Source organism: Delphinapterus leucas, chromosome 5 (assembly GCF_059928025.1).
Source record: "Delphinapterus leucas isolate spDelLeu-1000000601 "Yukka" chromosome 5, BTC_Dleu_Yukka2, whole genome shotgun sequence".
Lineage (NCBI taxonomy): Eukaryota > Metazoa > Chordata > Mammalia > Artiodactyla > Monodontidae > Delphinapterus > Delphinapterus leucas.
In genome coordinates, this window is record NC_143133.1 from 133,020,253 (window position 1) to 133,045,676 (window position 25,424).

Below are 25,424 nucleotides of genomic sequence, written 5' to 3' on the forward strand. Positions count from 1 at the left end.
TGTTCTCAGTTGTCTCAATTCGATCACTATCAACTTCAACTGGTCTACCTACCTGTGGAGCGTCGTCCAGCAAGAAATCTCCAGCATGAAACTTCACAAACCACTTTTGACACGTTCGATCAGTCACAGCACCTTCTCCATACATTGCACAAATCTTTTTTTTGGTTACGTTTTTACCTTTCTTGAAATAATAAAGCATGATATACCAAGAATGTTGCTTTTTTTCTTCCATCTTCAATATTAAAATGGCTCCACACAAGTTCGCCAATTTTGATAATTTCTTTTAAATGCACACTGATATGACAGCTGTCACAGTGCAATCTAACAAAATTGTTTTGAATGAAGTTAAAGACAACTAAGTGCTACTAGAGGCATCTTGAGGAAAAAACTGAACGAACCTTTTGACCAACCCAATACTTCTGAAGAAAAATGGTGTAGAAAATAATGTTTCAGTGAATTGATGAATGAAGGTACAATCCTGTACTGTGTTCTGGGCATGTGCTGAGGACAGATTTCTGCCATCAGGTTTGTGTTGCCTGCTGACGAGTGCCATGGACACCACTGGTGGTCATCTCAGTATTATTGTGGTGCATTCTATGAAATGCAGTTCATTCATACTCCCCAGAACTATCGGAAATATACACGTGATGTTTAGTTTTGCTTATGTCCTGGAAGCCTGTCACACTTGTACTGTTCAGAGAACACTACAATTCCCTGGTGTTATATGTCCCTGATATTTTAGTGAACCTGGGAATTCTGGACTGGATCTTTTTTTTTTTTTTTTTTTTTTTTTTGGTACGCGGGCCTCTCCCGTTGCAGAGCACAGGCTCCAGACGCACAGGCTCAGCGGCCATGGCTCACGGGCCCAGCCGCTCCACGGCATGTGGGATCTTCCCGGACCGGGGCACGAACCCGTGTCCCCTGCATCGGCAGGCGGACTCTCAACCACTGCGCCACCAGGGAAGCCCTGGACTGGAACTTAAAATTGAGTGGATTCTCCAGGTCCTCTGGAATTAGATCTGAAGTTTTGGGGGAAAAAACCCCAGCAAGCTACATACTAAGCTTCTCATTCCAAAGTGTTCTGGGTTTTGCATTATTTTGCAAGTTTTATGCAAGCAAGAAAAAATACCTACTGTGGTTGTGCTGCCTCAGAAGAGTTATTGTGGTAGTCATTTTAGTCACTAAAAGACAAATGTGGTTTATGTGCTGTCAGTATTATCTTTTCATTGAAAGAAATGCTTAGGTGGTGTTGACCATGAAAATTTTGTTGATTTTGTTTTATGATTATTAAATATATATGGTGGATGGTATATCTCCTGAAAAATAAATGTTTTGGTTTGAATTAGAGGTTAAAGAGAGTATTCTAATTGAGCTCATGAGTTACCAACTGGAGTATACAAATCAATGAATTAGACATGATAATCAGTGATCAGGCGTAAACCATAAAACAAGTGACATATTTGGAATCAGTGTTTATCATTATCATTATGTAAGTAAGTGTTTATCTTTATACATATATTTCATGTATAGTTCAAGAAATCTCTCTTCTCAGTGGTTTTTCTAACTACAGATAAATTGTGAGAATCACAAAACCAACAGACCAGTGAATAAAAGAAAAACCTGAAACAAAAATAACAAGCTAAATGACATTTCTTCTAATCACCATGTGTCTGCCCATACAAATCAGAAAGGCTTACGTATCCCTTCAACATTCACTTACTGAATGTTGGAAGGAAGAAATAGAAGATAATTTTTGCCTCCTTTATGACCATATAGCACAAACTACACAATATTAACCAGAAGGTAGTTCTAGGGTAAAGGAGAAGAATGAAAAGGGCTTAGGCAGCTTAAAGGACTTTATAAAATTTGACCTTGATACCAAATTGAAAATAAAATAACCATTTCGAGTAACTACCTTATTATCATTTTTCTAAGTTTCTGGTTCTCCACAAAGTAGAAGACTCCTTCAGTCTTGTGTAGTGGATTTGGTAGCTTTTAAAAAGCCCATGAATATGCTATGAGGGCAGCTCTTGAGGTTTTGAGAAGCTCTAAATATACTTTAGTGTGGCATATAATGTCTGGTAAAGAAGTTTGAGATTGGGGGGATTTGGGAGGAAACGGTCGATTTATTATGTACTTCTGCAGTTACTGAGCTAAGGATAGGTAGTGACAAATGAAAAGACTATATGTTACTATAAATAAGCATTCAAAGGCTTAATAAAATATATTTTAAGGGTTATTTCACATTGATTCCTATACAAATTTAATGAATTTAAATATGCACTATATACTGTTCTATTTGATTTGACTCTTTATATATTTATATATTTGACATAAATTAAATATATAAATATGTAACATATGAATATATATTTAACATATATATATATATATATAAAACTTTTGATGCTAAAAGTAGTAGAGCATGAAACATTAATGTTACTCATAATATGGCTATATCCATGTTATCATTTAAGATATTCATTTGATTTTTATTTTCTAAATTACAGGGTGAAGTCTGTCCCAGAGCTGAAGGCGATGAAGTCCAGAGGTGTGTGTGGGCCACAGCTGTCAATGTCAAGGACAAGTTCATTTATGTGGCACAGCCAACTTTGGACAGAGTCCTTCTTGTTGATGTGCAGTCTCAAAAAGTTATTCAGGTATGAATGACTCCTCCTTTTGAAAGTGGTTTTGAAGACTATTTAATTTAATGTAATAGACTTTACCAGGTAGCTCGTGCATTGCCATTTGGTTGCCATTGATAACTTGTTTCGTTATTTGCATAACTAAAAAGTATACACAATTTCTACAAACTGTCCTCTCATTCCGCTCCTTGAGCCTAAAGAATTAAAGAAGTAATTGAAATAGCTTTTGTTTTCAACAGTTAAATTCCATGAATACCTCATAATCCCCACATGACCAGTTATACAAAAAACATCCTCACAATTGCTTATTGTGTCTAGAGCAAAGAGAGTCCCAGTCCAAGGCCAATTAAGGTGTTCCTAGTTACCATCACAGTAAAGTAGTATATCTTTCTCATGTGATTCTTAACAAAGGCTGAGACAATAGTAGATTTACTGGATAATAGTAGCTTAGTAGGTTTTACTATAGTAGTAAAACAAGTAATATGTGCATAGGTCAATGACAGAGAAAAACACCTATAACACGCCTTGCCATGTCATTTTTCCATGTTGCCATGGTCATGGTTATGAAAAACTATTCTGGTTTGAGCCATCACCTATTTTATGCCCTGCTCTTTCTAAGACTGTCCATCTTGGACAGCCTACTAGAACTCAGTCTTACAATAATCAAGGGGCAGTGCAGGATTTATGCCTGGGCAGTCTGGCTCCAGTATCTCAGCCTTTGACTGTTAGGATCTATGGCTTCTCAGCTCAAAGGAAACAAACTTAAAATAGTTTTGTGAGATATGTATAATCTGTTAAATGGGAATAATAACTGTACATATCTCATAAAGTTATATTAAGGATTATACCAATTTATGCATACAAAGCATTTGTAGCAGAGTCTGGACTATAGAAGTGCTATTTACTATCAAAATTCTGACAGACACGGGAATCTAACCATTTCTTATATTTACAGAGATTTTTTTTTCTTTTACATCAGTATTGGTTTGAATTTGAAGTAGCTGTTAGTCCCTCTAATGTTGATTCCTGACTAGAACCAAAAGAAGTGTTAAGAAGTTCAAAATCAGGGCCTCTCATTCTAAGAGTTCTTAACAGCTTCACGTGAATTCATCCAGCCATCTATCCATTCCATCCACCCACCTATCCATTCCATCCACCCACCTATCCATTCCATCCACCCACCTATCCATTCCATCCACCCATCTATCCATTCCATCCACCCATCTATTCATTCCATCCACCCATCTATCCATTCTGTATACTTCATTAATTGCCTTTTATGAGATGTGTTTGGTATTACAAATAAAAGAATCAAAAGTGTTTCTATTAGAAAGCTCTGATATCTCCAGGGTTACAAATTTACAATGGATAATTAGTCCAGTGGTTCAGTTTCTACTGTGAGAATGAACAGAAGAGTCATGAGTAGAAGGATGAATAACTGTCTACTAGAAAATTCTAAGGCCTCCAGGGTTACACAGTTCCCTGTGCACCCAAACTAACGGTCCAGTATCTTCTGTGAGAACATATTTTTTCTGTCTATTTTGCTTCCTATGTGTCTGTCTTTGAGACTGCATGATTTTTGACCAGGTTGATTTTACTTTGATTTCAGCTGCAACATAGGCCAGCGAATTATAGGCATTCAGTCAGGGATTATCAAGACTCTTTAGTTAGCATGTGTTAGCTACTAGATGTTCTTTTAATCAGGCTGGTTTTTAAATTCAGTGTTCAAACTAGAAACCTACACTGACTGAGTATGTACTACCTAGCAGATATTCAAAAGTGAGAAAAGTTAACATAATTTATTATTCATCTAACTTCCATCTTCAGACAATGAAGTAAAGTTTAAAATTAATAGGAAATATCAATAATGAAACATTCATGCAATGGTAAAAAATCACATCAATTATATTATTTTTCAAAGTGTCTATAATGCCTATAAAAAAGCAGAATGTAAAAGACATTATACAAGGTTAAAATATTAAAATAATATTACAATATAATTATGATTGTGGATATTTTCAGATAAGGATCTAACACATTTTTAGAAGTTAGAAAATTGGGCCTCAGTCCAAATGGGTTTTCCCTGTGATCTTATGAAAATAATAATTATGCTTTATTACCCCTTCTAGTAATTACCTATCCAAAGGTAATCATTATGTGGCTTTCTGTCACCATAAGTCAGTATTGCCTAATTTTGAATATTACAGAGATGGAAATATACAGTATTCACTGTCTGTGTCTGGCTACATGATAATTGTGAAGTCATTTTGTTTGCATGGAGCTAGTGCTATTCTTTTTTTTTTTTCGCTGCAGAAAAATCGATTACAGTTGATTCTCATTGTTTGCTGATTCTTTATTTAAAACTCACTCTCTTGAATTTATTTAGAACCACAAAACCAATACACATGGTGTTTTGCAGACGCTCAGGGACTTGTGCAGAGTGAGGAGAAATGTGTGACCTGAAGTACATGTTCCCAGCTCAGGTTGGAAAAGGAAACACCCCGACTTTTTTGGTTCGGCTTTCATACTGCGAACAAGTGTTTTTTTCACGGTCTATTTACTATTGTGTCTTCAAGGACAATTTTGTTGTGTTGAAACGCTTGTGAAGGAAGGTCGTGGTGTGCCTAACGGTGGGCTTAATTCAGTCATGAGTCCTAACGCTGTATGGCCCTGAGTTCAATGTTACTGGTTTATTTTTTTAATATAAATTTATTTATTTGTTTGTTTATTTCGTTTTGGCTGCGTTGGGTCTTTGTTACTGTGCACGTGCTTTCTCTAGTTGCGGCGAGCGGGGACTACTCTTTGTTGCGGTGCGTGGGCTTCTCATTGCAGTGGCTTCTCGTTGCAGAGCATGGGCTCTAGGAGCGTGGGCTTCAGTAGTTGTGCTACGCGGGCTCAGTAGTTGTGGCTCGCGGGCTCTAGAGCGCAGGCTCAGTTAGTTGTGGTGCACGGGCTTAGTTGCTCTGCAGCATGTGGGATCTTCCTGGACCAGCCCTCGAACCCGTTTCCCCTGAATTGGCAGGCGGATTCTTAACCACTGTGCCACCAGGGAAGTTCTCAATGTTACTGTTAATTAATAAACAATATGTATTAAATAACGTTTCTCTGTGCAGAAACACTCATGAAATTAGGTTATGTATTGATCAGATGATGAAAATCTTGTGACCAGAGACTGATAGGAACCAAACTATGCATTTCCTATAGAAGCAGTGGTTCAGTGTCCAGAAATTCAGTGTTTGTGGTGACTTTGTAGAACAAATGCCATTAATAATGAGAAGCAAATGTATTTTGAAATATCAGACTTTATTTATACATTAACAGTAGAAAGGATAAATTCTGGAGGGAGATAATAGAAAGAAAAGGGAAATGTTGATAATTCGGTCAAAGTGAATGAGAATTTTCTGTAATATAATAAAGAGTAATACATAGTATATGTATATAATAATAGATATAATATATGTGTATATGTTTATATGTAATATATATTATATATACTATATATATTTGTATATATTATGTACATATACTATGTATTACTCTTTATTATACAACTTATAAAATATAATACAGGAAGCTCTCAGATTTAGAAAGGACAGTGAAACAAATGGAAAAGAAATCAATACCTGAATATGTTAACATGACACAGCCACACATAAAGCCAAAAGGAAGATCTAAAAATAGGAGATAAAGTACTATGAGAACAGCAGCTATTTTCTCAGTAGCGATAATGGACACCAAAAGAAAGTGAAATAATATTATTAAAAGACTAAATGGAAATAAAATATACTCTGATATTATATGGTCAGTGGAAAAAAGTATATAATTTATTTACTGTATCAGATACAAAAAAATAGACTTTATCAACAAAATAAATTTAAACAAAACAAACTGAAAACTATATGCTTCAGGAATAAGGAAAATTAAGCAGTTCTACTTGATGTATAGAGAGCGAGTAAACTGGTAAACATAGGACCTATTGAAATACTAACTGTCAATAATAATGATATTCCCTGAATTTAAGTTTGAAAGTTTTAAAAGAGTGAAAACACAGGACTGAAATAGCAAAAAAAAATGTTTAAATATTGTACAACAATATGTAAGCAGGGAAAGGGCTGATATTATTTGAAATATATATGTTAAGGTTTCTTGTATTATTTAAGAATGGGAGTAATTATGGATTACCCATGTACATTAAGTATGTTTATTAATATTTTAAGAAACTGTGTCTTAAATATTGTATTTGTCTATGAAAAAATAGAATTACATGAACAACTTACTCCTAAATACAATAGGAAAAGAAGAATTAAGAAAGAGAAAACAGTAAGAATGGAAAAATCAGGACAAAAATCTTTAAACAAAATTATAGAATAAAACCAAATATGTTTATAATTATAATAACCGAGATTGGAGTAAAGTAATAGCTGATAATAAAAAGTAATGGACCGAATAATGAAAATCTAGCCATATGCAGATTATGAGGTATATCCCAAAAATAAGAAAAAATAAAATTTGAAATTTAAGGACAGTTCCAGATAATTTAGTCATATACTAACAAAACAAAAAAGCTGATGTAAGTGAGAAATATTTGATACTTCTGTTCAACAGACAAAATTAATACTTTATGCAAATTGAACATTATTACTATGCTTGAACTAACAGATACATGTATTATTTTTTGCATCCAGCAGTAATTAAATATACATTATTACTAAATATTTCACTTTCTAAACCTTTTCAATATCATTTGATATCACCATTCATCCTGCTTTAATTAAATACAACACACTGCGTAGCTTATAAACAACAGAAATTTGTTTCTCAAGGTGGCAGCATGATCATGACCTGGTGAGGGCCCTCTTTCTGGTTCATAGCCATTGCCATCTCACTGTGTCTTCACGTGGGGGAAGGGGTAAGCGATCTCTGTGGGGTCTTTTTTATAAAAGCACTAATCCCACTCATGAGGGCTCCATTATCATGACTTAATCACCTCCCAAATGCCCATCATCTGATACCATCATCTTTGAGGGTTAGGATTACAAGTGAATTCTGGGGGGACACAAACCTTCAGACTATAGCATTCACTAAAGGAAACATTTTTGAAAATGAACACATGCCGGGTTATAAATTTAGCCTCAAGAAATATTAATGAAATCATTTTATACTGATTCTCTGACACAGTGCTAAGCTATCAAAAACTGCAAAGTAAATTTAAAATGTCAATATCAATAACAAGTAATATTGATAATCATGATTAAACATGTTGAATCCAAGTAAGACTGTCTTTGAAGGAATTTTGTTACTGTAATGAAAAAAAATAAATAATAGATTGAAAATAAAACATTTGGGCTTCCCTGGTGGCGCAGTGGTTGAGAGTCCGCCTGCCGATGCAGGGGACACGGGTTCGTGCCCCGGTCCGGGAAGATCCCACATGCCGCGGAGCGGCTGGGCCGGTGAGCCATGGCCGCTGAGCCTGTGCGTCCGGAGCCTGTGCTCCGCAACGGGAGAGGCCACGGCAGTGAGAGGCCCGCATACAGCAAAAAAAAAAAAAAAAAAAGAAAAGAAAAGAAAACATTTAACTAGATAATTTTAGAATTTAGCTGAAGAAAATCACAATACTGTAAATGAAAGAAGGAAAGTAAAAATATATGTAGATAAAGGCACAATGAAATGAATATATAAAAGGTAAAAACTGATTTATTCAAAAAAGACTAATTAAAAGGAAACTGAGAATTTTGGCAAAGAACAAGGACAAAAGTCATGGTTAATACTATTAGAACTGAATAAAAGAAATAACAATAACCACAATCCTGGCAGAGAGTAAAAGGAACTAAGAAAGTATTAAAGTAAAAGTCATGGTAGTAAATTTGGAAATGTAGTGAGAAAGAACAAATTAAAGAGAAAGTATAAGTTAGTAACATATAATCCAAGAAGTAATCAAAAAGGAACACTTGTATGACAAATGAACTGATTTAAGAGTACTAAAACAGAAAATTCTGTCCCAGATGGAATTAGAGGTGAAAATTCTTCCGAACTTTAACATTTTAGCAAGCAATTTGATGAGAAGTAGTAATTTAAAAATGTGTATTTTCACTGTCTTGATGGCTGACTTCCTGTTTTACCCCTTCTACCCACTCTATATACAGTCTCTGCATATTCTCAGATTGTCAGCTATCAAAAACAAACCTGAACCCTGTCTTCATGCATCTTGCCTCGTGCCACCATTTATCAGCCTTATTGCCTCATTTTTCTATAGCTGCCTTCCATTTGAGGAATAGTAGGAACGGAGAGTAACATAACAGACTTCCCTATTGTAGGAAATATGTGGGCACTTAATTCTTGGATCAAAAAGGCAGTACTGTGTCATGGGTTTGCCCACACAACTCTGGGGAGGTATGGGATGGAATTGAATATCGCCCTTCTGTCAATAAAAAGAAAAATTTTGAATTATAAGGGTGCTTGAATACCTCCCTGGAAAGAAGTAGAGTGAAGTAGCAGCTGCAATGATTTGGGACGTTCTGCAATGATCTATTCTATAGATATTTAGAGACCAAATTAGTTTAGAAAATGAAAATTTCCATATTGGGTATATTCAGTCTAGCCATCTTTCTGAAAGAGACATTATTTTCTGAGGCCTATTGTTGACTATAAATATCAACCTAAAATTTTACATATATACTCCATAAAAATGTCTTTAAAAAATTAAAGTTTTCTATCTTTGAATTTGTCTAAATTCTTTTTTTTGTAACCATGTATAATTTCAGTCTGTGAGCCTCTTTAGATGATGAAATTCCATAAGTCTACTAAGCGTTGGCTGAAATAACACATCCCTATATTTGTCTTAACATGACCTTAGAGTATGTGAATTTTAATGCTTGAAAGTACATGCTTAAAGGTGAATTAGGAATATCCTAATGACTCTACTTTTATACTTGAAAATAGGCAATCTCTTAGAATTCTAAATTCCCTCAAAGTTTCTCCTAATTTAAAAACAACATGTAAATAATAGATTTAACAGATGTAGGTATTGAAACTTATGCTTTATAAATTAATAATCCAATTCAAGTTTTAAAACCCTTTAAGGAAAGAATATTTCTAGCTACTTAAAAAAATAAAGGTAAACTGCTTCATTTGTGATTTAAAGCTTTAATCATATCCAAGGACAGAGTATACTCAAAGTCACCTGCAAGGTACAAAGTTAGTTTTGTGAAAAGTAAAGCATCCTTTCTCAGTTTGATACCTTTTCTCAGCAGAGGCTGACTCAAGTCAGCCTTTTTTGTATCCAAATGAAGTTATACTTCCTGATTGTGTGCTGTACCTCTGTTTGTTTCTTTATTTTAGCCTAAATATATTATACAGTGGCAACTAAGAATAATAATTATAATCAAAATTTAATCATCTCCAAAATATGATAGAAACTAGTATAGAATTTTTTATAGGGTGGACAGAGAGATGGAACAGTGAAGTCCAAAATCAAATTGCCTTCTTTTTGAACAGAAAAAAAAGAGAGAGAAAAAAAGAACAGTAAACTTATTTAAATTTACTCTTTCAAGTTTTTTTTTCAGTCCAATTAAATTGGATCCCTAGTGTTTTATACTGACCTTATCTAAGAAATCATATTTCTGACTTTCTTTTATTTCTTTTGTATATATTTGAATGTGAGAATTGGTATTAAGTGTGTAATTTCAGCACGAAACATTTTAAAAACTTGAACATTGTTGCATTTTACTCTTAAATGGCAAATGTTTTCTTGACAACATGTTTTACAAACCTCATGATAAATTCTTACCATAGGGGTATATTTGTTTTCAGTGGATACATTAATATCATTTCTGTGTGCAGCTTAAAAATAAAAGGTCACACATTTTTAATGGAATCTATCACCTTGGTGTTGCTCTAAACATCAAACGCTTATTACTTTTCTTGCCATTAATACTTTTTGTAAGAATGGCATGCAGGTGATATTTTCCTGCGTAAAAGATTAACTAGTAGACAACTGACCTCATTTTGCCTTCTGTGGAGCAAAATCAGGTTCTGCTTGGATGCAGAAGTGGCTTATTGTAACACATCGGGTATTCTTAAGTGTCATCAGCAGTCTTCATGCTCCTTCATGTCAAGGCTAAACTCCAGGCTCAGGGTATCTTTGTTGCTATTCTCACTACTTCGCTCTGACAAAATAACCCATCTTTATATAAGTTGACACAACTGGTCCATAACCAGTGTAGCATCAGTTTTAAATTATTTGTAGTTGGTGCATCCCCCTCAAGGAATACTGATAAAAATTTTTTCAACATCTTTATTGAAGTATAATTGCTTTAAAATGGTTTGTTAGTTTCTGCTTTAAAACAAAGTGAGTCAGTTATACATATACGTATATCCCAATATCTCCTCCCTCTTGTGTCTCCCTCCCATCCTCCCTATCCCACCCCACTAGGTGGTCACAAAGCACCGAGGTGATCCCCCTGTGCTATGTGGCTGCTTCCCACTAGCTATCTGTTTTACATTTGGTAGTGTATATATATCCATGCCACTCTCTCACTTTGTCCCAGCTTACCCTTATCCCTCACCGTGTCCCCAAGTCCATTCTCTAAGTATGTGTGTTTATTCCTGTCCTGCCCCTAGGTTCTTCAGAACGATTTTTTTTTTTTAGATTCCATATATATGTGTTAGCATACAGTATGTGTTTTTCTCTTTGTGACTTACTTCACTCTGTATGACAGACTCTAGGTACATCCACCTCACTAAAATAACTCAATTTTGTTTCTTTTTCTGGCTGAGTAATATTCCATTGTATATATATATGTGCCACATCTTCTTTATCCATTCATCTGCTGATGGACACTTATGTTGCTTCCATGTCCTGGCTATTGTAAATAGAGCTGCAATGAACATTTTGGTACATGACTCTTTTGAATTATGGTTTTCTCAGGGTATATGCCCAGTAGTGGGATTGCTGGGTAATATGCTAGTACTATTTTTAGTTTTTACAGGAACCTCCCTACTGTTCTCCATAGTGGCTGTACCAATTCACATTCCCACCAGCAGTGCAAGAGAGTTCTCTTTTCTCCACATCCTCTCCAGCATTTATTGTTTGTAGATTTTTTGATGGTGGCCATGCTGATTGGTATGAGGTGACACCACAGTGTAATTTGCATTTGCATTTCTCTAATGCTTAGTGATGTTGAGCATCCTTTCATGCGTTTGATGCAATCTGTATATCTTCTTTGGAGAAATGGCTATTTAGAACTTCTGCCCGTTTTTGGATTGGGTTGTTTGTTTTTTTTACATTGAGTTGAATGAGCTGCTTGTAAATTTTGGAGATTAAGCCTTTGTCAGTTGCTTCATTTGCAAATATTTTCTCCCATTCTGAGGGTTGTCTTTTCGCCTTGATATGGTTTCCTTTGCTGTGCAAAAGCATTTAAGTTTCATTAGGTCCCATGTGTTTAGTTTTATTTTTATTTCCATTTCTCCAGGAGGTGGGTCAAAAAGGATCTTGCTGCGATTTATGTCATAGAGTGTTCTGCCTATGTTTTCCTCTAAGAATTTGATAGTGTCTGGCCTTACATTTAGGTCTTTAATCCATTTTGAGTTTATTTTTGTGTATGGTGTTAGGGAGTGTTCTAATTTCATTCTTTTACATGTAGCTCTCCAGTTTTCCCAGCACCACTTATTGAATAGGCTGTCTTTTCTCCATTGTATATTCTTGCGTCCTTTATCAAAAATAAGGTGACCATATGTGTGTGGGTTTATCTCTGGGCTTTCTATCCTGTTCCATTGATCTATATTTCTGTTTTTGTGCCAGGATCATACTGTCTTGATTACTGTAGCTTTGTAGTATAGTCTAAAGTCAGTTAGCCTGATTCCTCCAGCTCCATTTTTCTTTCTCAAGTTTGCTTTGGCTATTCGGGGTCTTTTATGTTTCCAAACAGATTGCAAAATTTTTTGTTCTAGTTCTGTGAAACATGCCATTGGTAGTTTGATAGGGATTGCATTGAATCTGTAGATTGCTTTGGATAGTAGAGTCATTTTAACAGTGTTGATTCTTCCAATCCAAGAACATGGTATATCTCTCCATCTGTTTGTGTTATCTTTAATTTCTTTCATCAGTGTCTTATAGTTTTCAGCATACAGGTCTTTTGTCTCCTTAGGTAGGTTTATTCCTAGCTATTTTATTCTTTTTGTTGCAATGGTAAATGGGAGTGTTTCCTTAATTTCTCTTTCAGATTTTTCATCATTAGTGTACAGGAATGCAAGAGATTTCTGTGCATTAATGTTGTATCCTGCTGCTTTACCAAATTCATTGATTAGCTCTACTAGTTTTCTGGTAGCATCTTTAGGGTTCTCTGTGTATAGTATCATGTCATCTGCAAACATTGACAGTTTTACTTCTTTTCCAATTTGGATTCGTTCTATTTCTTTTTCTTCTCTGATTGATGTGGCTAAAACTTCCAAAACTACGTTGAATAATAGTGGTGAGAGTGGGCAACCTTGTCTTCTTCCTGATCTTAGTGAAAATGCTTTCAGCTTTTCACGACTGAGAAAAATGTTGGCTGTGGGTTTGTCATATATGTACTTTATTATGTTGAGGTAAGTTCCCCCTATGCCTACTTTCTGGAGGGATTTTATCATAAATAGGTGTTGAATTTTGTCAAAAGCTTTTTCTGCATCTGTTGAGATGATCATATGGTTTTTCTCCTTCAATTTGTTAATATGGTTTATCCCATTGATTGATTTGTGTATATTGAAGAATCCTTGTATTCCTGGGATAAACCCCACTTGATCATGGTGTATGATGCTTTTACTGTGCTATTGGATTCTGTTTGCTAGTATTTTGTTGAGGATTTTTGCATCTATGTTCATCAGTGATATTGGCCTGTAGTTTTCTTTTCCTGTGACATCTTTGTCTGGTTTTGGTATCAGGGTGATGGTAGCCTCATAGAATGAGTTTGGGAGTGTACCCCCCTCTGATATATTTTGGAAGAGTTTGAGAAGGATACGTGTTACCTCTTTTCTAAATGTTTGATAGAATTCACCAGTGTAGCCCTCTGGTCCTGGGCTTTTGTTTGTTGAAAGATTTTTTTTTTTCTTTTTGTGGTACACGGGCCTCTCAATGTTGTGGCCTCTCCCGTTGCAGAGCACAGGCTCGGGACGCACAGGCTCAGCAACCATGGCTTACAGGCTCAGCTGCTCTGTGGCATGTGTGATCTTTCCGGACCAGGGCACGAACCCATGTCCCCTGCATCAGCCGGCGGACTCTCAGCCACTGCACCATCAGGGAAGCCGTTGTTGAAAGATTTTTAATCACAGTTTCAATTTCAGTGCTTGTGATTGGTCTGTTTATATTTTCTATTTCTTCATGGTTCCATCTCAGAAGGTTGTGCTTTTCTAAGAATTTGTCCATTTCTTCCAGGTTGTCCATTTTATTGGCATATAGTTGCTTGTAGTAATCTCTCATGGTCCTTTGTATTTCTGCAGTGTCAGTTGTTACTTCTCATTTTTCATTTCTAATTCTGTTGATTTGAGTCTTCTCCCTGTTTTTCTTGATGAGTCTAGATAGTGGTTTATCATTTTTGTTTATCTTCTCAAAGACCAGCTTTTAGTTTTATTGATCTTTGCTATCATTTCCTTAATTTCTTTTTCATTTATTTCTGATCTGATCTTTATGATTTCTTTCCTTCTGCTAACTTTATGAGTTTTTTGTTCTTCTTTCTCTAATTGCTTTAAGTGTAAGGTTAGGTTGTTTATTGGAGGCGTCTCTTGTTTCTTGAGGTAGGATTGTATTGCTATAAACTTCCCTCTTAGAACTGTTTTTGCTGCATCACATAGGTTTTGGGTTGTTGTTTTTTCATTGTCATTTGTTTCTAGGTATTTTTTCACTTGCTCTTTGTTTTCTTCAGTGATCTCTTGGTTATTTAGTAGTGTATTGTTTAGCCTCCATGTGTTTGTATTTTTTATAGAGTTTTTCCTATAATTGATATCTAGTCTCATAGCATTGTGGTAGGAAAAGATACTTGATACGATTCAATTTTCTTAAATTTACCAAGGCTTGATTTCTGGCCCAAGATATGATCTATCCTGGAGAATGTTCCATGAGCACTTCAGAGGAAAGTGTATTCTGTTGTTTTTGGATGGAATGTCCTATAAATATCAATTAAGTCCATCTTGTTTAATGTATCATTTAAAGCTTGTGTTTCCTTATTTATTTTCATTTTGCATGATCTGTCCATTGGTGAAAGCTGGGTGTTCATGTCCCCTACTATGATTGTTACTCTTGATTTCCCTTTTTGTGGCTGTTAGCATTTGCCTTATGTATTGAGGTGCTCCTATGTTGGGTGCTAGCTATTTACAATTGTTATATCTTCTTCTTGATTTGATCCCTTGATTATTATGTAGTGTCCTTCTTTGTCTCTTTTAATAGTCTTTATTTTAAAGTGTATTTTATCTGTTATGAAGATTGCTACCCAACCTTTCTTTTGATTTCCATTTGCATGGAATATCTTTTTCCATCCCCTTACTTTCAGTCTGTATGTGTCCCTAGGTCTAAAGTGGGTCTCTTGGAGACAACATATATGTGGGTCTTGTTTTTGTATGCATTCAGCCAGTCTGTGTCTTTTGGTTGGAGCATTTAATCCATTTACATTTAAGGTAGTCATCAATATGTATGTTCCTATTACCATTTTCTTAATTATTTTGGGTTTGTTATTATAGGTCTTTTCCTTCTTTTGTATTTCCTGCCTAGAGAAGTTCCTGTAGTATTTGTTGTAAAGCTGGTTTGGTGGTGCTGAACTCTCTCAGCTTTTGCTTTTCTGTAAAGGTTTTAATTTCTCCATCAAATCTGAATGAGATCCTTGCTGGGTAGAGTAATCTTGGTTGTAGGTTTTTCTCCTTCATCACTTTAAATAAGTCCTGCCAGTCCCTTCTGGCTTGCAGAGTTTCTGCTGAAAGATCAGCTGTTAACCTTATGGGGATTGCCTTGTATGTTATTTGTTGTTTTTCCCTTGCTGCTTTTAATATTTTGTCTTTGTATTTAACTTTTGATTGTTTGATCAGTATGTGTCTTGTCGTGTTTCTCCATGGATCTATCCTGTATGGGGCTCTTTGCACTTCCTGGACCTGATTGACTATTTCCTTTCTTAGGGAAGTTTTCAACTATAATCTCTTCAAATATTTTCTCAGTTCCTTTTTTTTTTTTCTCTTTTTCTTCTTCTGGGACCCCTATAATTTGAATTTTAGTGCGTTTAATTTTGTCCCAGAGGTCTCTGAGACTGTCCTCAATTCTTTTGGTTCTTTTTTCTTTATTCTGCTCTGTGGTAGTTATTTCCACTATTTTATCTTCCAGGTCACTTATACATTCTTCTGCCTCAGTTATTCTTCTATTGATTCCTTCTATAGTATTTTAAATTTCATTTATTCTGTTGTTCATCACTGTTTGTTTGCTCATTAGTTCTTCTAGGTCCTTGTTAAACATTTCTTTTATTTTCTCCATTCTATTTCCAAGATTTTGGATCACCTTCACTATCATTGCTCTGAATTCTTATTCAGGTATACTCCTCTTTTCCTCTTCATTTTTTAGGTCTGGTGGGTTTTTATCTTGCTCCTTCATCTGCTGTGTGCTTCTCTGTCTTCTCATTTAGCTTAACTTACTGTGTTTGGGGTTTCCTTTTCGCAGGCTGCAGGTTGATAATTCCCATTGTTTTTGGTGTCTACCCCCAGTGGCTAAGGTTGGTTCAGTGTGTTGTGTAGGCTTCCTGGTGGAGGGGACTGGTGCCTGTTCTCTGGTGAATGAGGCTGGATCTTGTCTTTCTGGTGGGCAGGACTGTGTCTGGTGGTGTGTTTTGGGGTGTCTGTGACATTATTATGATTTTAGGCAGCCTCTCTGCTAATGGGTGGAGTTGTGTTCCTGTCTTGCTAGTTGTTTCGCATAGGGTGTCCAGCACTGTAGCTTGCTGGTCGTTGAGTGGAGCTGGGTCTTAGCATTGAGATGGAGATCTCTGGGGAGCTTTTGCTGTTTGATACTACGTGGGGCTGGGAGGTGTCTGGTGGACCAATATCCTGAACTTGGCTCTTCCACCTCAGAAGCTCAGGCCTGACACCTGGCCAGAGCACCAAGACCCTATCAGTGACACAGCTCAGAAAAAAATGGAGACAAAAGGAAAGAAAGGAAGAAAAAAGAGAATAAAGTTATTAAAATAAAAAATATATTAAAAATTAAAAAATTGAAAATAATTTAAAAAAGAAAAAAAAAGAGAAAGAAAGAAAGAAGAAAGCAACCAAACCAAAAAACAAATCCACCAATGATAACACACGCTAAAAACTATACTAAGAAAAAAAAAAGGACAGACCGTATCCTAGGACAGATGGTAAAAGCAAAGCTATAGTGACAAAATCATACAAAGAAGCATAGACATACACACTCACAAAAAGAGAAAAAGGAAAAAAAATATATATATATATAAAAAGAAGGAAGAGAGCAACCAAATCAATAAACGAATCTACCAATGATAATAACCTCTAAATTCTAAACTAAGGGTGAGTGCCGGTCGGCACCGATCCTCTGTGCGGGAATCTCCCTGCTTTGCCCTCCGCACCCCTGTGGCTGCGCTCTCCTCTGCGTCTCCGAAGCTTCCCCCTCCTCCGCCTCCCGCAGTCTCCACCCGCGAAGGGGCTCCTAGTGTGTAGAAACCTTTCCTCCTTCACGGCTCCCTCCTAGAGGTGCAGGTCCCATCCCTATTTTTTGTCTCTGTTTTTTTCTTTTGCCCTACCCAGTTATGTCGGGAGTTTGTTGGCTTTTGGGAGGTCTGAGGTCTTCTGCCAGCATTCAGTAGGTGTTCTGCAGGATTTGTTCCACATATAGGTGTATTTCTGATGTATTTGTGGGGAGGAAGGTGATTTCCACGTCTTACTCCTCAGCCATCTTGAAGGTCTCTAATACTGATAAATTTGTATCACACTAGGTATGTTGGGATTATGAGGGAGTTAATTTATAGATCTACAAAGAAAAAAAGAACTCATACTATAAGTAAATTGTATCCTTATTCAATGTTTGAAACAATATTTTAAAATATTAAAGAAAAAATATCAATATCTTTATAAAGCTACAACAGATAAAAACTTTTTGTTATTACATTATGTAGTATATTTTACACATTTTTACAAAGGAATAGGATAAGAAGATAATTCATCATGATAATATAACACTGAAAATGGTACTTACATGGGAAAATAAGAAATATGATTTTAGGATCTGAATATTTAGACTACTATTAATTACAATAACAAAATGTTAAGTTATTTGAAAGATACTTCTGAATATGTCTCATAAGTCAATAAATCTTTGGAAGAAGGATTGTGGCTTAATTATCTGAATATCACCAGGCCAAGCAAAGGCTACTGTGTACAGAAAATTACAGTGTTTATGGGATGGAGAGAAATTTCCAAATTATAGTATCAGAAAATTTTATTTAAACAAAGTCTCACAGAATCATTCAATAGATCAAAAGTGAGCCCCTTTGTTCTATTATGGGGCAGTTCAAAGCACCTGCTGTGAATAAGGCTCATTTCTGTAAGCTTCTCAAGGCAAAGTTTGAAAACAATTTTTCTAGCAAAATAATATTGGTAGTCAAATGCAAATTATACTAAGTACGAATTGAGCATTCTAGGCACATAAGGTAATTTTGAGGTGAAAGATAAGCATATGTGCAATGCTTTTTTCCAATCACATATTCTTGAACATTACATATTGATTTACATTGTTTTTCTTGATTAATGCTCGATGGCTGCAGAAACAAAAAATATTTACTAACGGTCTCCAAACGAAATGTATGCAACACAAGGGCAATGAAAGATGACTAGTTGTGAGAAGGGAATCCCAAGACATTGTTTATTTTTATTTTTATCTTAAAAAAATCATGTTACATTTTATAAATATTTAACAAGTGGACCAAAGTTGGAGACCTGAATTTATCTGTATATTGGATGGTGGGTATGAAGTTATCTTGAGAGGAGAGTGTGAATTTTATAGTCTGTAGGGATGGACATTGGTACCCTTAGTCTTTTGTTTACTGTTATCTATATAAATATCAATAGTGCACATGTCAACAACACAACTATCAAGAAGATTAAAATAGGTATTTGTAAAATATTTAGAGAAAACTTTTGTTCATAACAAGCCTAGTGCAGAGCGTAGTTGTCTTTGTTTTATAAAGTAATAATCATGATCTTAATTGTAGTGCCTTTTGTCATGTTGTTCAGTTTTGCCATTTGCTCTTCCCAATGAAGTAGATGTAGGTGTTCATTAATTATATATTGAATACTACAATTTACAAGGTACTGTTCTAAGTGCATAAGTGATACCGTTGAGCTAAACAAACACAAAAGGCCTGCCTTCTTGGAGCCTAGAGCCCACCGGATAGAGACAAACAACAAAAAATAAGAATACTAAAAATGATATGTAAATCCTACGATATGGAAAGTGGTCAGTGCCACTGGAAAAGGTAAAATGGCAGAGCAGACCAGGTGGGATTGGGAAAGTGAAAGATGAAGGGCAGGCTGGTTACACTATTAAATACAGTGGTCATGCTGGCCTCACCCACAAGGTGAGTTCTCAGCAAAGGCGTCAAGAAGTAGACACTGGGTTATCTGGGGAAGGCGTTTGGTTCTGGGGAAAAGCCTCCAAAAAGTAGAAGTGATCAGCATGTTGGATGAACAGCAAGGAAGCCAGAGCATCTGGATTGGAGCCATCGGGGGGAGCCTGGGAGGTGAAGGATCTGAGAAAGAAGACCAGGTGCAACAGGTCATTATAAGGGCTTTTGGCTTTTACTCTGAGGGAACTGAGAAGACATTGTGTTTTGAGCAAATTGGTGCCATGATCTGCCTGATGCTCACCAGAAGAGAAAAGAAAACAAATCACTCTGACGAATCTGTCGAGAAAGTGGACAAGTAGAAATTTGAAGGGTGGAAACCAGGAGATGAGGTTGGAGGTGATAGAGGCCCCTATGTGGTCTAAGCAGGGCAGGAGCTGCAAAGGGCTCAGCGTTTGGAAGGCAGGTCCAGCTGGGGCGTGAGGATGGGAAGTAGAGGAGAAAGAGCACCATTAAGGATAAGAGACTCTATACTGTCTTTTTCAAAAGTAAGATCTGTTTTATAACACAGGCTTACAGGCTTACTTGTGGCACGAATTTCTTGTGTGTGTCAAATATAGTGCCTTTCTCTTTTTCAGAAGCTAATGGTCTAAATTGAACGTTTAGAGTAATTTCCAAAGTAGACCAGCAGATATTCTATAAAAGTCAACACCTGTAATTTATCCCTTTCAAACATTGGCCATTTTATGTAGGAAAATTTCTATTTTTTGACTGAAAACTGGGTTATGGAAAGATGATCCTGAATACGGTTGTTTGCACATATTTTTGTCATTGTTGTATGATTTCCTTGCTGAAAACCATGTCAACATTTCCTCCGTAAAACGTTTTGTATCTGCACACTTGAAAACTTGTAAATAGATTTTTCCTTTCAAATTGAGAAGTTGTTTTGAAAATTGATATTTTCTTCCTTCAAAAACGTATATCTTCACTTATTTGAAGGAATTTAATTGTGAACTGCCTTCTGACACCTCCTGAAATATATTCTCATAACTTAACTTTAAAAAATGCACTACCATGTGTCAAATTGATAGCCAGTGGGAACCTGCAGTGTAGCACAGGGAGCTCAGCTCAGTGCTCTGTGATGACCTAGCGGGGTGGGATGGGAGGGGTGGAAGGGAGATGCAGAGGGAGGGGATATAGGTATACGTATAGCTGATTCACTCTTTTGTACAGCATAAACTAACACAACATTGTAAAGCAAATATACCCCAATTTAAAAAAAATAAGATAAATAAAAAATTGTCTCTGTCCTGCCATTTATAAAAGAAAATGTTTATCCTTTAAGGCTCAATTAAAGCCTCACTTCCTCTTCTCCCCCATCCTGCTCTGTACTTCTTCCTCTGAGCTTCCAAGGCATTTGGCCCTTATTTTTATTTTGTGACATGCATCAAGTTATTTTAAATTCTTCTTGCACCCTCTCACCTATAAACTCTTCCAGGACAGAGACTGTGATTATTAAAGTAAATAACCTCTTCTAGTTTCTTCATTTGCTAAATAAGGGCATTACATCTCTAAAACACTATAATGCTGTCATGAAAATACTCTAGTTCAGTTAGTTTTTCTAATAGTAGGAGCAGTGGTATTTCCATCATGTTTAGCATTCATCAGGCATACCTGAGCACTTTATATTTACTACCTCACCCAGTATTTACAACGACCCTCTGAAGTAGGTGTTATTGCTGTCTCCATTTTATTATAGAGGAAACTGAGCCACAGAAAGCGTTAGTAAGTTCCCAAGTTATTATTATTATTTAAATTTAAGTGAAGACACTGAGATTTGAAGTCAGCTTCCGAATACATGCGCATAAGCATGGTGTATACTGCCTCTCAGTGATTCTCCCCTGGGATTGTATTGCTTATACAAATGATACTGCATATACTTGGGTCCCATGGGTTTCTCTTCACCCTCCAAAAGAAAAAAAACCCAAAAGAATGTTTCTTATCTATGAAGCGTAAATAATAGGGCAGCATATCCAAACATTGTCAGGAATGAAACTGTCCACTAGGAGGAATGGTCTTTCATAGGTAGGGAGGTTCCCACTTTGGGAAAGAACTCAGACCCAGATCCCAGGCTTGCTGTTCACTGGCTGGATGACTGCTGGTAAGATAAGTGTCTCAGTTTTCTTATCACGTCTTATGGGGACATTAACAGAACCTATGGATCGTGGTATGTCCTTACAAGATAATATTTATGAAGGGCCAAGTGGAAAGAAAATAAATTTATGAGAGCTGGCAAACTGAAAATTTTTATTCAAATTGTTCCCTACTTTATAAAGTTATCTAAGGATCTTTGCTATTTTTATAACCATATCCTAACAATTGATTAACAATGAGGTCTTTTTGTTATTGCTGCTTCTGTTGCCTATTGAATTATTTTATCTTTAACTTTTTAAATGCTTAAAGATTATTCCATTTTAAGTTGCATGCAAAATAGGCTATTATAATCCTACATAGATCAGGTTTAACATATAAAGGGAAAAATTTGAAAAATCAAAGGAATCTTACTGCCTTGTTATTAGTGTAATGATTAATGATGGCTCTTTTGCTATATACCCGTTGAAATTATTGATCAGTACATGAAGAATCGAAATGAAACGTCTGGCATTCACTTGAGTATGATTCACCAAATACCAGACCAGCTATTCCTCAAGCAATAGAACTGTATAGTTATCCCAAATAGCATCAAGTCTCGGGATAGTTATTCTAGGTTTGTGCCGCAATTTAAGACTATCATGGAGAATTCAGTCTCCCTTCATGTTTCTCCTGCTAAATCCTCAAAGTGGTGGCTTTTCCTTCTTAAGCTTATTGTTTCGTGACCTCAAAATGGCTTTAGAAATTGAGGCTTAATATCCTCATCTGACAGCATTCAAAGCAGGAAGAAGGAGAAAGTGTGGTGCGTGGAGGTCTCCTCCTGCTATTGTCTCTTTCGATGGAAATGCTTCACTCTCAGAAATCATTCATCACCTTAATCTTCACAATGTGTAAACTAGGATATGCCATGTGACTACCCCTCACCTCTAGGGAGTCGGAGAAATTTCACCCTTGTCAAAGGGGAATAAGATTAGTCATTGGCTTAAATCTCTGCTGGTCCTCAGGTGGGCTACCTTCCCTTAGAACATCACTGCCCAGCTGAACCCAAAATGTTATCATGGCTCTGTTAGCCAGAAAGAAAGGGGTGAGGACACTAATACAGAAATGCTTAAATAGGTCTTTTCAGAAATCCAGTAATTAATTCTGATCCAAGAATATTGAGAATTTTAAGTAGATAAAATACAGGGCAAGATTTCAGAAAAGAAATACTTTAGTAAGACTAAATTGCCAAAGTGTTAGTTAAAATATGAATCTCTATATATTCAACTGCAACTATAGTTTACATTTAATCCACTGAGAAGAGAATTACATTATAAACTAGGACTTGGGAAATTCTCTAAGGATATTCAGTAGAGCTTGGAAAGAAACGTTTTCAATATTGGATAAAGGTGGTTTTACTGAAAACAATTTGTTCTATGTTATTAAATTAGAAAATGTGTAACTATTAATATTGCAGGAAATTACTTCCAAAAGGTATTAGCTTATGATATAAATAGCTTGGAATTAAGGTGAGTGAAATAACTTTCTGGCAGCAATGCATGTTTTGGAAGTTTTGTTTTCAGTAAATGCTAGATATTATAAATATTAGCAGAAAAATACATTTACCATATCAAGTACGATACAGAAAATTGCTTCTTTTTCTGTGGCTTTAGACTTCTCATTAAGGAAACTAAATTAGGTAATCTGTTATTAGAGTTACAACCATATATCAGATTGTTGGCATTTTAGCATTATAAATGGTCAAGTCCCATAACCAGCAGTGGGATAGAAAAATCTAATAGTATAAATATAGTTCTTACCTGTACTCAACAGTTGATTAAAATGCACATATTAATCATTTATATCTTGAGTTTCTAAATAGCTTCTCCATTATTTGCATAGGTAATGAATTTGCATAGGTAATGAATGAATGTAAGACTATATAAAATTGTGCAAAAATATATTTGAGTAATGTATTATATTTCCAAATTAACCAAATAAAGGTTTAGAAAATTAGATCATTGGCAACATACGTTTTTAATCTGACATCTAAACTCCTGGATTTTTCTATAATTTTTGGCCTAGTTTTAAACTAATATTTCGGTCTGAAAACTTTTTCAACTTCTATCTATTACAGGCAGTAAGCACAGACCCCATCCCTGTTAAATTACACTACGACAAATCACATGATCAAGTCTGGGTGCTAAGCTGGGGTACCATGGAAAAGACTTCTCCAACACTACAGGTAAGTACATTTCAGTATATTTGAGAAAATAATGATCTTTAAACCTTTCAATATCTAACTGGACACATAACCATTTAACAATGATATTCTTCCACCTAGATCTTCACAGTAAGGGGAAAAAATGTTGATTCTCAAGTACCTTTTTGCTTGGAAAATATTTTAGTTCAGACGTTCCAAACATTAGATTTATATGCAAAAAGAATAACCTACGATGACAAAGCTGAAGCCATTAAGAAAAAGATATTATGATTTACGTTTCCTACCTCCCTCGAATTTTCATGAGAATTTTCTTGTTTCCATCTGTTTTAAATGGGGCCTGGAGGGTGGGTCCTGTGAGATAGAGACCAGGAGAGTTAGACAGAGTCTCAAAGCAGGTCCCCAGTGTTCTCCAAACACATAGTACTTTACTATCTGAGTGCAGGTTCACTTCTAATTGGGAATATGTACTGTCATTTTTGTGAAATTTGCTTATGTTTTGAAATTGTTTACATGAGAAATTGACAGATAGAGGTATATATACATATATACACATTTTGACAGTGACTATCTGTAGAGTTGATGAGAAACTTCCCACACATTGTCCAGCCATCTAAAAACAGGTTCTTTTTCTCTGAATGTCTAATAAAAATTATGCTAATAAGATTTAGTGAATTTTTAAAATACTTGGTGGGTGGAAGTGAAAGGTTAGTTTCACAACTGAAAATATAAAATAAAATGTAAGAACTGAGAATTACTCTTAAAATACGACATACAACAAGACTTATTTACATGAAGAGTGTGTGTGTGTATTTATGTATGTATAAGATGGATAGATGATAAATAGGTGATAGATAGATAGATAGATCATAGATGATAGACAGACTGACAGGAAACACAGGGTCTCTGGATCAGAGAACAGACCATTTCTTACCCATGAAGCCTGTTAGTGTTTATTCTCTGTCCCCAACCCCTATGGGGTGATGTGGTGAGAGGCTAGTGTCACCCTTCATGACCAACACAGTCCTACTGCAGGAGAAGCCTGGAATCATGTGTCTCTAAGTTATTTTAGGCTGCTGGCACCTCAACCCACCGTCTCATGTGAGAGAGAAGAGAGTGTTAGTCTGGAAAGCATGCAAATCTTCTCCAGGGAGAGGAGTGGAAGGTCAGTACCCTGGCACCTCAGTAATTGGCTCAGAGGAATTAAGTCTCTAAATCTCTCAGGAGAAATACTCTATTTCTAGCTTCCAAAGGCATTTTTGCTGCACGATCATCCTTTAACCAAGGTGGCGTGCTTTTTGCTCAGAAAGACTTGACTCTGCGGAAACGTCAAGATATTTATGGATAATTGTCTCCCAACAGGATTACCAGAAAATATCTTCGAAAGAAATGGGATTTGAGATTTGTTTGAAAGGGGAACAGATTTTCCTCTGGAGAAATTGAACTGAAACCAAAAACATGGTCAAGCTCTCCTTTTTGCTAGAGCGTCCCTGTGCCATGTTGGTGAAAGATTAGACTGGAAAGAGAGATTGACGCCAGGTCTTGAGGGCTAGGAAGTAACTTTTTAGCCCTAATGTGTTATATCTTATAATGGGACCCTCTCACCCTTGAAGGTGCAAAACATTTTATCAAGGATCTGAAAGCCCTCCTTTGTGTTTTCCTGTTGACAAGTATAATTAAATCTGTACATCTTTGTCGATTATGAAAGCAATATGTTTTATTTTCTGTGACATTTATAATTAATTAATACCCATAAACTGTCATAATTTTAGGTATTTAAGACAGTGATTTTCCATCTAGTGTTGTCAGATGAAGTCTGAATATTTATCATCGTATGTTTTTCTTTTTAAA

General features: G+C 35.8%; 1 protein-coding gene across 1 annotated transcript in view; it reads left to right on the forward strand.

Moving 5' to 3' along the window:
* The window catches only part of LOC111179032 (follistatin-related protein 5), a 143,482-nt gene that overhangs the window by 112,950 nt on the left and 5,108 nt on the right, over nt 1-25,424 (forward strand). The window contains exons 7-8 of the mRNA XM_089911286.1: nt 2,511-2,660; nt 23,490-23,597. Coding sequence (XP_089767412.1) covers nt 2,511-2,660; nt 23,490-23,597 — 258 coding nt within the window. The remainder of the gene's footprint in view (nt 1-2,510; nt 2,661-23,489; nt 23,598-25,424) is intronic.